Source organism: Salvia hispanica, chromosome 3 (genome assembly GCF_023119035.1).
Source record: "Salvia hispanica cultivar TCC Black 2014 chromosome 3, UniMelb_Shisp_WGS_1.0, whole genome shotgun sequence".
Taxonomy (NCBI): domain Eukaryota; kingdom Viridiplantae; phylum Streptophyta; class Magnoliopsida; order Lamiales; family Lamiaceae; genus Salvia; species Salvia hispanica.
The window spans coordinates 51544184-51558308 of record NC_062967.1 but is presented as its reverse complement, the minus strand read 5'-3'; the positions used below and the strand labels follow the sequence as shown (position 1 = coordinate 51558308).

The following is a 14125-nucleotide window of genomic DNA, read 5'->3' as shown; positions in this document are numbered from 1 at the left end:
AAGTGACCTATTTCCATTTTTAGCAAAAAGTCATCTCTCTTACTTTATTCTCCACCTACTTTATTCTCTCTTCTCTCCTCTACTTTTCCCTCTCTCATACTTTACTCTCTCCACTTTAACTTATTTAAATATCATTCCTTAAATCCCATGCCCAAAAGAAGTAGGTCACTTATATTGGGACGGAGGGAGTACTTTTTTATACTCCCCTCGTTCACAAAAAATAGAGCAATTTATATATGACACAAGTTTTAATGTAGAATTGGTAAAGTAAGAGAGAAGGGAGAAAAAATAAGTGAGAAGTAGCGTTAGTAGAATGTTGTGTAGAGTTATTATTTGTTGAAAACTTTTCATGTGCTCTAATTTTTTGTGGACGGCCAAAAATGATAATTGTGTTCTATTTTTTTTAGACGGATGAAGTATTAGTTTATAATAAAATTTGAGTGAAATGAGTTAATGGAATGTTGGACCTACTTACTTATGGTAAAAATAAAGCGAGACCGGCCTAAATGGAAAAGATGACAATTATTGTGGGATATTTCTATACCACCTCCTACTCCACCCCTCAGAGCATCTTCAAGAGGAGAGGTAAATGGAGAGGTAAACTAATATAACTATCATATTTACCTTTTATTCATGAAAAAACATTCTCCAAGGGGAGAGGTATTTGAGAAGGTATTATACCTTTTTCCATTTTGAAGAGGTATCTTTACCTCTCCATTGATGGAGAGGTACAATCATATAACCACCATATTTACCTTCTTTTCATAAAAAATCATTCTCCAAGGGGGAAGGTATTTGTGAAGGTATTACACTTTATGTTTTTTTTAATGTTTTTGTGCTATTATATATTTTTTTAAATGATATACCTTTCTATATACCTTTTATCCTTAGAATTCGTTTGATAAGAAAGATGAGATAGAACAAGATTTGTTAAATAAGACAAGAAATGCAGGCTTTGTGTCAAGATAAGTTTGGATGAAGGTTTTTTCGTTGTTGTTTGGTAGACAAGAAATTATCTAGATTTTGTATTAATAAATCATAATAAATGAGATAGGAAATGCTATCCGACCAAATTTGTGAGATACATATCTTTGTATTTTAAGGAAAAATTTGCGGGCTTGGATGGACCATAGAGAAAACCACGGGCTGACATAATATGTTAACTATGATACCAAACACTTAGAAATAGTCATATAAGTATCTATATCTAGGCATTACTAACTTATCAAATGGCCGGAGTTGATTGAATTATAAAAATGTATATTGCATTTTTCAGAAGCTATAAACATCATATATCCATTTCATTTACCTTCTCCCATTGGAGTTGCTCTCATAAACATAAAATATAATGGTGGATCCATATTTATTTTTGTGAGGGGTGAAATAGGGGGATGGTCGAGTAAAAGACGTAGATGATCCAGCCCGAAGTACAACACACTTCACCCGCCTTCGTCTATTCTGTGCAGCAGTCAATCAAAAGGGTTTTCGGCATCTCTCTCTCCCACCTCGATCATCAATGGCTGACAAGACTCACTTTGATTCTCGCCCTAATTTCATCACCAAAGGTTCACATTCTTCTCCGTACCCTCTTATTTTCATTTGTTGCTTCCTGTTTTTTCCTCATTGTTCTCTTCTCCGACTATCGACACATCTGGAAGTGGTCTTCATCTTTTTTTTTTTTATAAAGTTAGTGCCTTTGAGCCCTTGAACCATCTCATCCTCACATCACTCTAACCCTAATACAACATGTGTTATTTGAGAATGAAAACGATGGCTATTTATAAACCACAATTGGGTGAAAAAGTTTAAATTTGAAAGAAAATATTGAGTTCCTTTGTTGAAAATTCGTCTTAAACCGGAAGCTACGACCCGGTTTCCACCGAATCGATATTAGTTTGATTTTTCTGCCTCCCTCTCCATCGCTGTGCTGCCACTTGCTGAACACGCCACCGCTGTGAACTCCCTGCCAGCTTGACGTCACCTCCCTCTTTCTCTGGTTCTTCTCTTCTTATAACTTAGCTTTTCAATTTAAAACCACCATATTTCGTTTCAATTTCATCAAAATTGGCCTTTTTTAGTTTGACATTGTTGAATCTTAGTAACTCTGTATTTCAATTTTCGCTCTTTTCTCATGCTGAATAGAATCTAAATTCTGGATTCAGTTTTTTTTTGGACATGTACGGTTTGATCTAACAAATTACTAGTAAGTATTAATTAAACAATATATAGAGAGCAATCAAATAGTATTACCCAACAAATTTTGAATCTGGGATTCTTTCTCTCCGAATATATTTTCAGAAGCCATGAATTGTGTTCAACGCAAGATTTATCTTTACAACGTCACCTTCGGTCTCTACATGCTCGATTGGTGGGAGCGCTATCTTTTCAGTATCCTTTACTCTTTCTAATTCAAATACTTTTTTGTCATTTTTTATTTGATTTGTTCTGAATAGATAGATGAAGATTTGGGTTTCTGTTTGATGGGTATATATCTTAATTTGTTGTTCATTTGATCTTCGTGGGCCTTAAATATTGGAAAGATACACTTGTTCTTGTGCTGATGTGGTTTATCTTCTACAACACTTCGAGATACGTAACTGATTTCTGCAAAAGGTGAGCTTTTAAATCTTGTTTATCCATGGTTTTTAGATCATATTATCTTTTCGGTTTTTTTAGGTGCTTGTTACGTTTTGTAGCTTTTGGTTAGCATGATTTTTGTTTTTTTGAATTAAACAGTTCGTTCCATGAATGAAGTTAGCAAATTTGTTTATTTTGTACTTAGTAGTTTTCTAGTTTTTCCATGATTTGTCAGCATGTTTGCTAATCATCGATCACAAGGTCATTATGTGGTTGAGAAGCTAAAACCACACAATTATTAGGAAAGGAAGAATGATTTACCGATGCTACTCTTTGCAGTGGTTACAAGTATTGATGTATAATTTGATTGTGCTACTAATATAGTAGTAGTACTTAAGAAAGCAGGTAGACAGTCTTTTCTCTGTTCATTTGTATTGAGCATGTTAAAATCAAGGAGAAACACATAAAAAAGAACCTACTATATGAATTTGGTTCTGGATACATTAAAATTTGACTAGACGTTTGAATTCTCATTTCCCTTAAGTAGTGATTAAAACCAAATCGAGAGATGTTCTATGAAATGGTTGGCCCTTCTTCTCCTGTCCAGCATCAATATTGTTTGTTTCTTAATTTGGTGGAAGTCTTGCCTTTTAGTCAGTGATGCATTTGCAAGGTCCATGGCTCTTTAATTTCACTGTTTCAAGTGCAAGTGTATGTTTGACTGAAGATATGAATATTATAGCGGGATGGAGGCTTAGTTTGTTGTTTTACAATTATGCATGTATCTTTCTAAATCATCGGGTGTGTAGCACAAAAACTGATATTTTCTATGCTGAAGGTTTGTCCCACTATATTCTTTCTTTTTCGGGTTACTCTTTAGAATATAGGCTTGAAGGTTAAGCCCTATTTGAAGCAGACTGTTTTTATAAAGCCTTAATGAAGAAAATAAAAGAAAAATCAACTCTAAAATAAGGAGAAAAACCTACACAGTCACAGTCTGCCCCCTCCCGCTCCACTCTCTCTTCCACCCTGCCCTCTCCCTCTCTGGTGACGCATCTTATAAATTGTAAAAGTTGTGTTTTGTTGTGTTTTAGTATTATACTTTCTGTTTTTATATTTTCTATAGTACTCCCTCTGTCCATTGAAGATGACCCACTTTTCTTTTTGGATTGTCCCAACCAAGATGGCCCATTACTAAAATTAAAAACATCTTTTATCTCTACTTTTTTCCTTCACTCTCACTTTACTCCATCCACTTAATACACAAAATAAAGCTGCATAAAGTCCCGTGCCTCCCAAGGAAGGGGTCATCTTCCTTGGGACGGAGGGAGTACTTGGTATGATTTTCATGTGTTTTTTTATTTATAGCTCAGGCCTACACCTCGGACTGCCGACTGCCTTGAGGCATATGCCTTGCAGGGCGAATGGAATACACCTTGAGGCTTAAAATGCCATTTAAAACCTTGTATAACTGATTGGTGCTATTTAGGCTCTACAAATTCCCCTTGCATTACCCACATGTTTTTTAATGGGAAGCTCAATGTTTTCATGCTAACTGCATTTCTTATTCTAATAGTTGTTTTCTTGTTGATTCTTTAAATCTTTAGAACATATAGAGTGACTGCATCTTCAGATAATGGCTTCAACTGGATATGTCGTAATTTGACTAGTATATATTTAGGCACTGCAAAGTCCCCTTGAACGACCAACATGCTTTATTATATGGGAAACTCAGTAATGTATGTCATATTTATCATTCTAACTGCATGTTTTTATTTTGATAGTTTTGTTTATTTTTTTCTCATCCAATTTTATGTCCTTTCTTTTTTTGTTTAGGCACCTGCATTGACGTATAGCTTCTGTCATCGGATACTAGTGTGCATTACCATCTGAGTCGTGTTTTAGCAGCAGACAACTGAAAATGTGCTCAAGCAATTCAAATGTATCTACTTTCTCATTTCCAGACTTCAAAAGATCAACTCGTCTTATGTCCTCTTGATCCCACTCAAGAAATTATGCATTTGTGATGATGTAAAAGGTCAGATTCACTGATTCTGCTTGGCCATTTTAAGTTTCAGCCTCTCTATTTGAATGAACTTTAAAGCTAAAGGTTTTGTCAGTCACTGAATCTTATTTTTAATTAGTTCAGATTGTATCAACGATTATTTCATACTTCATTATCGTAAACAATTCTTAGGTTGTTACTATTGCAGCACAGAAGTTGTTAAATGATTATAAATGCATTTTACTTGTGCCTGGATATTTTTGTTTTATGATAGATTTGAAGTATTCCATTAACATTGTTTTTGTAGTGATTTTGCATCATCGATGATAAGATTTTGTTTTCAGTTGCGGTGATCCCATTAGTTCCTTTAATACAGCTTCAGACTAATAATTTTGATTTTATTTTCTGCCATTTGGTTTTCATCTTTAGCCTCATCTTGATCTTATTTTTCCCACCATGAAGTTCCCAAAGAAAAAGGAAGAAGTAGAAAGAGATTGTGTGATGCAGTTATAGAAGACAAGACTTGGAGGCTAAGCAAATTATTTTTTGAGTTTATATATTTTCTAGTTAGTAAAATTAGTAGATGGAAAAATATTACTCTCCCCGTTCCCTCATAGTTGAGTCATTTTTCAATTTTTGGGAAGATCCCTCATAGTAGTAACTTTTTTTTTCTTACTTTATTCTCTCTTATTTTATTTTCTCTACTTTATTCACTTTCTAATTTACTCTCTCTACCTTTTTTATCTATTCATTTAACACACTCAACATCCCCTTTTTAAACTCCGTACCAAAAAGTTGGCCTCAACTATTAGGAAACATAGGCAGTATGATAGAAGAAACGTAAGAAATTGCAATTAAAATTTTGATGGCAAATAAAACAAAATGTTATAGTAATACTTTCAATTTGTCGTAAATTTCATTAGATTGGAAGAGAAGCACCATTTTTAAGTACCATGCTCACACACTGACACGCCCACCAACTTTCGTCACATCTGCAAAATATTAATATAAGATTAACTAAATTAGCATAATGTATTTTCTTCTCAAAACAAAATGACAATTATTTAGGATAACATCGTTACAGTATATGCAACGGCAAATTGCTACGAAAAATTATATTCCTGTCCTATTAGAAATGAAACATTTTTCTTTTTAGTTTGTCTAACTAAAAATGAAACGTTTCCTAAAATGGAAACATCTCTATCTCTACTTTTTCATCTGTCTTATTTTACTCTCTCTTCATTAACTCACAAAACAACATTACATAAAAATCCGTGCTGATTCCCAAATGTTGCATATTTAATGGGACGGAGGGAGTAAAAATTAATCGAATCCTATTTCATCGAGGTATTTTAAAAATTAGGGAGAAAAAATTACAAAATTTGTCATTTCTCGCAATTATTTCACGACTGAAAAAATAGATTGCTTAATGTTTTTCAATCGAATGACTTTATACATAATGACATCTTCTAATTCACCGGCGGTGATGTTTATGTATAATCTTCTCACCAACCATACCAGATATTCCATTAGTCCCATAAAATTGAACTATTTTTTGTCATTTTAGCACGTCCATTAAAATTAGATCACGGTTTTAAATTAGATAACTTTTCTCTATATAATAATGAGGACCCAACTATTTTTTCTCTTTTCTATCTTACTTTGACAATTGTGCATTAAACTCTTGCGTTTCAAAATTACCTTATTTTAGGTAATTTGCATTACATAAAAACAGAAATAGAGGATACAAAATATAGGGCGTGATTCATTAATTAATAGTTTAATTATGATATCAAACACTTGGAAAAAGTCATATAAGTATCTATATCTAGACATTACTAACTTATTAAACATATTCGAAGCAAATAAGCCTTTGCAAATCATCAACCAAGACTAAATATATATTAAGGAGGATGATATTGGACTTCGGTAAATATGATATTGTGTTCAACGAAAAATATCAATTTTTGGAACATACTGCTTTGTTCCATATAAAGTGCTAGGAGTACATTTTTTTTAGAATGTTTCACTTAAAGGAACATATTTTTCTATAATGGAAATACCATCATCTTTATTTTAATATCTGCTCACCTCTCCTGATAAAATAACATTATGTAAAATCTCGTGCCAAAAACAAAATATTTTGCTTTATATGTTTCTAATATTCTGCTTGACCATTTAAGTTTTATTCTGTGTCTTTGAATGAACTTTAAAGCTAAAAGTTTTTTTCAGTCACTGAATCTAATTTTTAATTAGTTCAGATTGTATCAACGATTATTTCATGCTTCATTATCGTAAACAATTCATAGGTTGTTACTATTGCAGCACAAAACTTGTTAAATGATTATAAATGCAATATACTTGTGCCTGAATAGTTTTGTTTAATGATAGATTTGAAATATTCCATTAACATTGTTTTTGTAGTAATTTTGCATCATCAATGATAAAATTTTGTTTTCAGTTGCGGTGATCCCATTAGTTCCTTTAATACAACTTCAGACTAATAATTTTGATTTTAGTTTCTGTCATTTGGTTTTCATTTTTAGCCTCATCATGATCTTATTTTTACCACCATGAAGTTCCCAAAGAAAAAGGAAGAAATGGAAAGAGACTCTGTGATGCAATTACAAAGATAAGACTTTGAAGACTAAGCTAATTATTTTTTGAGTTTTATTATTTCCTAGTTAGTAAAATTAGCAGATGGAAAAATATTACTCCCTCCGTTTCTTCATAGTTGAGTTATTTTTCAATTTTTGAAAAGATCCCTCATACTTGAGTCATTTATCTATATTGTAGGAATTTTTTTCTTTTTCTTACTTTTGTTCTCTCTTATTTTATTCTCTCTACTTACTTTATAATTTACTCTCTCTACCTTTTTCTCCATCTTACTTTTTTATCTATTTATTTAACACACTCAACATACTTTTCTTAAATTCTATGCCAAAAAATTTTGCCCCAACAATTCGGAAACATAGGAAGTATAATAGAAGAAACATAAGAAATCGCAATTAAAATTTTGATGGCAAATAAAATAAAATGTTATAGACTTATAGCTATACTACTTTCAAATTTTCTTTAAATTCATGAGATTGGAAGAGAAACGCCATTTTTAAGTACCATATATAATGCTCACACACTGGCACACCCACCAACTTTCGTCACACCCGCAAAATATTAATATAAGATTAATTGAATTAGCATAATGTATTTTCATCTCAAAACAAAATGACAATTATTTAGGATAACATCGTTACAGTATATGTATGCATTGCAAATTGCTACGAAAAATTATGAAATTTAGTCAAATCCTGTTTCATCCAGGTATTTTAAAAATTAGGGAGGAAAAATACAAAATTTGTCATTGTTCGGAATTATTTCACGACCGAAAAAATAGATTGCCTACACGTGATGTTTTTCAATCAAATGACTTTATACATAATGACATCTTCTAATTCACCGACGGTCATGTCTATGTATAATCTCTCACCAGCAATATCAGATATTCCATTAGTCCCATAAAACTAAACTATTTTTGTCATTTTAGCATGTCCACTAAAATTAGATCACGGTTACAAATTAGATAACTTTTCTCAAGGAGGACCCAACTATTTTTTCTCTTTTCTATCTTACTTTGACAATTGTGCATTAAACTCTTGCATTTCAAAACTACCTTATTTTATGTAATTTGTACTACATAAAAACAGAAATAGACATTTTTTTTACGTATAATAAAATGAATTTACTTTAGGAATCGAACGAGTAAAAGTAAATTTAAATAATAAGAACATAGCATCACCAAATTTGCACATAGATCACTTTTCACAACCAAAATTGCAGAATATGAGTATTTCTTTATAATAAGAGCATACCATCACTAAATTTGGCACATAGATCACATTTCACAACCAAAGTTGCGTAATATTATTTCATTTTCATTGATAACTTTTTGCTTTTATTTGTTAATATATACTCTATCTTTAACTCTATTAATAAGTGTGATAAAATATGGACAAAATTTTAAAGTCTTGTTCAAATATTTATTGAAAGATTCATTATGACTGATCGACCATTATTTGATTATTTCTATCCCTAATTCATTATTTAATAATCAAGATTAATTAATAGTTGGGTTAGATCGCAGTTGGGTCTATTTAGGGCTTATGAATAATTTATTCTACATTCATCACTTTATTTTATTATTATGAAGCTCAAAGAAATAGTAGACTACTTAATCATATCAATATTTTACAGATCAACTAAATATTTGCTGCAAAATATTTTTAACAGTTTCATCTTTTCTCCCTATGGATATAAATTATTCATAAACATGATTAAATTTTACATCTATAAAAAAATAAATTAACAATTATTTCCTTATGAAATTTATATTAAACCATGCATAATATAAAACTATGTAAGATCAAGTTATCAATCCAGATGTTATTATATATGTGAACTAATAAACGAACAAAGATATATAACTAAACTGTTGATAGCTATTGATTCTTTTTATTTATCTAATTTTCTTTAATTTCTTGGGAGTGTAGATGGAGATGGAGGAGCAGTGCCGCCGCATTTTACAGTCTCGCAATTGGTCACACATTCATCAACCTTCGTCACATCTGAAATATGATAAGATCAACTGAATAAGCATAATATACCTTCAGTTCATTACAAAATACGAGCACAAATATTGAGGATAATAATATATAATTGGGTAAATTGCCGGAAAAATAATACAATTTGGTCAAATTCTGGCCCGTCCTGAAATTTAATTGAAAGAACATGTTTATATGTCGTTGATATGTTTCATCGAAACAACTCGTACTATTTTCTTTAAGAATAAATTACATCATGTAGCTCAATGGTGGCAACATCCACGTATGGTTTCTCTACAATTAACACCAGACACTAGTTCAATAATAAAATTCCATGAGTATGCGAAAAATTCCATACCCTATGATTTTTCTGACTGGTTTTATATCATGGAACATACCAAATTTCGTGATTTGTTTTGAAATTTTTTATGAGACAATAAAATAAATGAGTGCAGCTAAGAGATAGACAGTTGCAAGAACATATGTATGTACAAGATGCTATTAATTAAGTGGTACATACCATCGCCAAATTTGGCACATTGATCCAATGCACAACCGTAATTGCAGGTCTGGCTTGAAGAATTAGACTCTTTCTTAAGGACACATTTGCCTAAACATTCTGCAAGACAAACATGTTTGTCTAGTTTAAAAACACAACCAAGAACACATTTGGCAAAGCATTCCTTGAAGCTAGTTGTTGCACATGCTTGCCCTGCAAATATTAACATCAATACAAGCACCACAATTGTAGCTTTGCTTTGATACATATTGAATAAATTGTGATATTCTTTTTGTAAATTTTAGTCTTGGATTGATGATTTCCATAGGCTTAGTTTCTTCATTTATATAGTAGTGAAAATAAGGTGCATTTATGTTAAAAAGTTATGATTAACTTGTCTTGACTTGGATGGATAGGAGTGAATTTAATAACAACTACTTAACTATAGTTGGGATGTATACGAATCAATTTATTATTAGTAAATTTGTTATTAGAATTAATTTTGCATTGAATGAAAAGTTAGGTTCAAAAAAAGTCTAACTGCAAATTGAAATAATTAAGGGTAGTGATTTAGAGACATAATGTCTTCATGCCATAATACCTCAATATTTTTTTGCCATAACTATTTTTTAAATTGAGACTATTTACCCTACCATTAATAATACCATGAAATTTGCACTATTTTGTTCCCATCATCAATATATCAAGATATATACTATTATTATTGCTTCCAAAAAATAAGATTGTATTTCATAATTTTAGGAATGGTTTAATACTATGAAAATAATTGGATGAGACTACTGCTCACGTTTTACATTACTATTTTATTGTATCATATATCAGCTAATTGAGATTTAAAATTAAGAATATAAATAATCATAAACTCATTTTATTAATATTATCTATATTTAAAGAGTTAGGAACAAAATTCTAAAATAGCTTTAAAATTTTTACAACATATGATATAAGATCTGAGTTGTAATATTAAAAAATTAAAAAATTAAAGAAATTAAAATTTTTGAAACGTGAAAAATTAAAATTAAAATTATGAAAATTTTAAAATCAAAACTGCAAACTCAACCAGTATTAATACTCCATATCATATACGATCAATTTTAATTTGTTGCATGATATAGCGAACTGAGCTAAGAATTATACTACATATTTATACTAGAAAAAGAGAAAGTATTAACTATAAAACTTAAAAACATTAAACAAACTTTTAAGAACACATGATTATTTTTATATTGATGTCTGATTGTAGCGTTCTAAAAATTAAGAATTTAAATAAATTTAAATTTCAGAACCTGAAGTATTAGTATCAAATCCGCATACTCAATCTGTATGATTATCAAATTTTAATTTGTTGCATAATATAGTGAATGAGCCAATAACCCTAATATTTTGTTAAAAAAAATAGAAAACATTAAGTATGTATCTTTGTACTATTAAATAAATGAGTTAAGAATATGTGATTATTTTTTATTGAGATTGGATGCAATGTTTCAAAAATTAAGATTTTTAAAGAAACTAAAATTTTTAAAAGTAAAGAATTAAAATTATAAATTCTTAAAATAAAAGCACTGAACTAATTAGTAATATTATATATCAAAATTTTTATTTATTGCATAGTGAGTGGAGCCAAGAGGTCTATTTTATTTATCGATAACCGATTATAATATTAAATGAATTAATATAAAGAAATTGAAATTTAGAAAATTAAAGAATTGAAATAAAAAATTAGAAATTAGTAAAATTAAATTTGTAAACAAAATTCAAATTAAAATTATGAGATTCATAAAACTAAAACCATAAACTTAATTAATGATTTGAGAACATATAATATCGATGTTCAATTATTTTGATGAAAAAAAAATCATGAGCAGCATGTAATTTTTAATTTATCTCAGTTTTCATGTATATCTTCAATCAATTTATTATTAAATGTTTGACTATTTTGTATTTATATTTTTAATATTAGTATAAGTTTCATTAATAATATTAAATCAAAAATCAGTTCATTGAAGTTGTCATCATTTGTGAATCCTATATGAATCACTATTAACTTTTAAATAAATTTAGATCTATTGTAACTAATTAGTTAATTGAGGGAATATTAGAAGTATGTCATAATTATAGGGATAGCAAATCTTATTCACTTTGATTAGAAAATATAACGGTTTTAGGGGCAAGAATGTACATGTACAAATCCAAAATTTAATAAGAAATTAAATATAATAAAAAATTACCATTTACCCCTCACTAAGGCATTGTCATTATGTCTCTAAAACATTTCCCAATAATTTATTATCAATCACCCTGAAGTCTCACCCTCTTAATATAAAATGAGTGGATTAACCAAGACTATTGATTGTTATGTTTGTTTTAAGTGGTTAAATGAGTCTTGAAATTTAAAATTTAATTTTATAAAATTAAATCTAATATTGAAATAAAGAAACAAAGTGAAGGATAGCAAAATGGAAGAAGAATGATAATTTTGAAATAATATTAGATTTAAAATGTTAAAAGTGTAAAAAGACCAAATTGCCCAAACCCCCCAAAACCCCTCAAAAGGGCATTTTCGTCTCGAAACATTGCAAAAGGACCATTTTTTATATTAACCCTTAGTCCAGGAACTACTGGTGATATCTTTCACTTTCGCACATAAATGATACCTGATTTTTATTTTATATCGTCTTTTGTACCTCATGACAAAAATAACTCCAGATACCCAACATGTGATTTTTTTGTTACAGAGGATATTTTTGGAAATTTCAATTAAATAGAACCAAATATGTGATTATTTTTCTTCATTTCTTTTTTCTTTTTTTCTTCTTAAGTTTATTCTTCTTTTTTTTTCTTCATTATGCTCTTTCTTTTTAGTATTTTATCTTCCTTTCTTCTTTTTTTTTTCTCCTTAGTTTATGTCTCATCTTTTTTTCATTTTTCTTGTTTTTCTTCTTTCTTTTTAGTGTTTTATACACCCATCTAATTGCATTCGTAATATAAATCAATAACAAAACACCTAAATAAATTAATTATTTAAAGTACTTATATCAATTGAATATTTCTAATTAAATTATTTATACTCATTTTAGGATTGAAACAGCTAACTAAAAATATTCAACTCTTTATCATTATGAATACAATTCACAATTTTAAATTTTGATTAAAATTATATTGATTAACTATTAATTTAATATAAAATAATAATAATTTTTTATTAATTACTACTAGTTTTTACTATTACAACAATACTATTATTATAATAAATAAATATAATTATAACTATAATTATGATTAAGTATATTTAAATGATATTAAAAAATAAATTAATTATTAATTTATAACATCAAAATAACAATATTAAAATTGATTAATAATAAGAGTGAACTACAAAAATAGTCCCTGGACTATGCATTTATCTCGCCAGACAACCCTGGAATTTAAAAATATCCCCAGACAACCCTAGACTAAGCGTTTATCTCAAGATTGGTCATTTTTCACTGTTTCGTACCGAAACTACCCTTTTAGGGGTTTGGGCATTTTCGGAAGTTCAAAAAATTCACTTTTTTAGTTGTCAGCACATTTAATGATTGTGCAGGTTGTCTCAATATATTAATAACTCTCTCATTCTCTCTCTCACCTCTCCTCCATCTCTCTTCTCTTCCCTTCTTCTTCCTCCCCTTCTTTCCTTCTGCAAAAGTCGAGAAAACATCTCAACTGAAGAAAGGAATCAAATGGAATGTTGTATCCCTTTTGCGAGCAAAAGGGTAAGGTTGGTTGGAGGCTGCAAGTATTTTCGGTGGTGTCATCCCAAGTGTGTGGATTTTGAAGGCTGCAATTACTTGATTGAGCAAGGTGGGCGTGAAGACGAAGTTGGAATAGAAGACGATATTGATTCTGAAGTATCTAGCTCCTCCATCTCTCTCTCACCTTCTCTCCTCCATCTCTCTTATTCTGCAAAAGTCGACGCAACATCTCGACTGAAATGGATTATTGCGAGAAAAAGGGCAAAGGTTTAATTTCAGTGGTGTTATCCGAATTGTGTAGATTTTAACTTGGTTTGGCAGATTCGGCGCGAAGGTGGGGTTGAGGGAAAGGCCGGACGAAGTTGATTTGTTAGATAGACTGCAGTTAGTGAGTTTTGGGGAATCTTTTATTGGCGTGAATTTTATTTGATTATGTGTTTGTAAGGTGTAAGTTAGGAATTTTATTAATTTTGAAGGTTTGAAGGTTGTGATGTTGTATTTTGATTGAAAAAAAAAGATTTCGATTCTTTCTCTGAATAAAAAAAAAGGATATGAAAATCACTCTGTCCGAAGTAGAAGTATGAAATAAGCATTTTCACTCGAAATGTCCAACGTCTGGTAATTAATCAATTCCGGAAATCTAGTTTCGTTTGCATTTTGGGGGCGCTTTAACCTTGGAAAAATACTTCTCAGC

General features: G+C 30.0%; 1 protein-coding gene across 6 annotated transcripts; it reads left to right on the top strand.

Annotated features, from left to right (window-relative positions):
* Positions 1 to 1360: 1360 nt before the first annotated feature.
* On the top strand, positions 1361 to 5188 carry LOC125212012. Of its 6 annotated transcripts, none has more exons than XR_007174596.1 (6): positions 1361 to 1565; positions 2299 to 2388; positions 2541 to 2613; positions 4259 to 4316; positions 4414 to 4615; positions 5012 to 5188. XR_007174596.1 is itself a non-coding variant. In XM_048112013.1 (5 exons), the coding sequence occupies exons 1-5, from the start codon at positions 1517 to 1519 to the stop codon at positions 4468 to 4470; spliced, it is 327 nt and encodes a 108-aa protein (XP_047967970.1). In that variant the 5' UTR covers positions 1361 to 1516; the 3' UTR covers positions 4471 to 4837. The 6 variants fall into 6 exon arrangements, 4 of the variants coding, with proteins under 4 accessions (XP_047967970.1, XP_047967973.1, XP_047967971.1 ...); XR_007174595.1 differs by having other exon boundaries at positions 5045 to 5187; XM_048112013.1 differs by lacking the exon at positions 5012 to 5188 and having other exon boundaries at positions 4414 to 4837.
* Positions 5189 to 14125: the final 8937 nt, after the last annotated feature.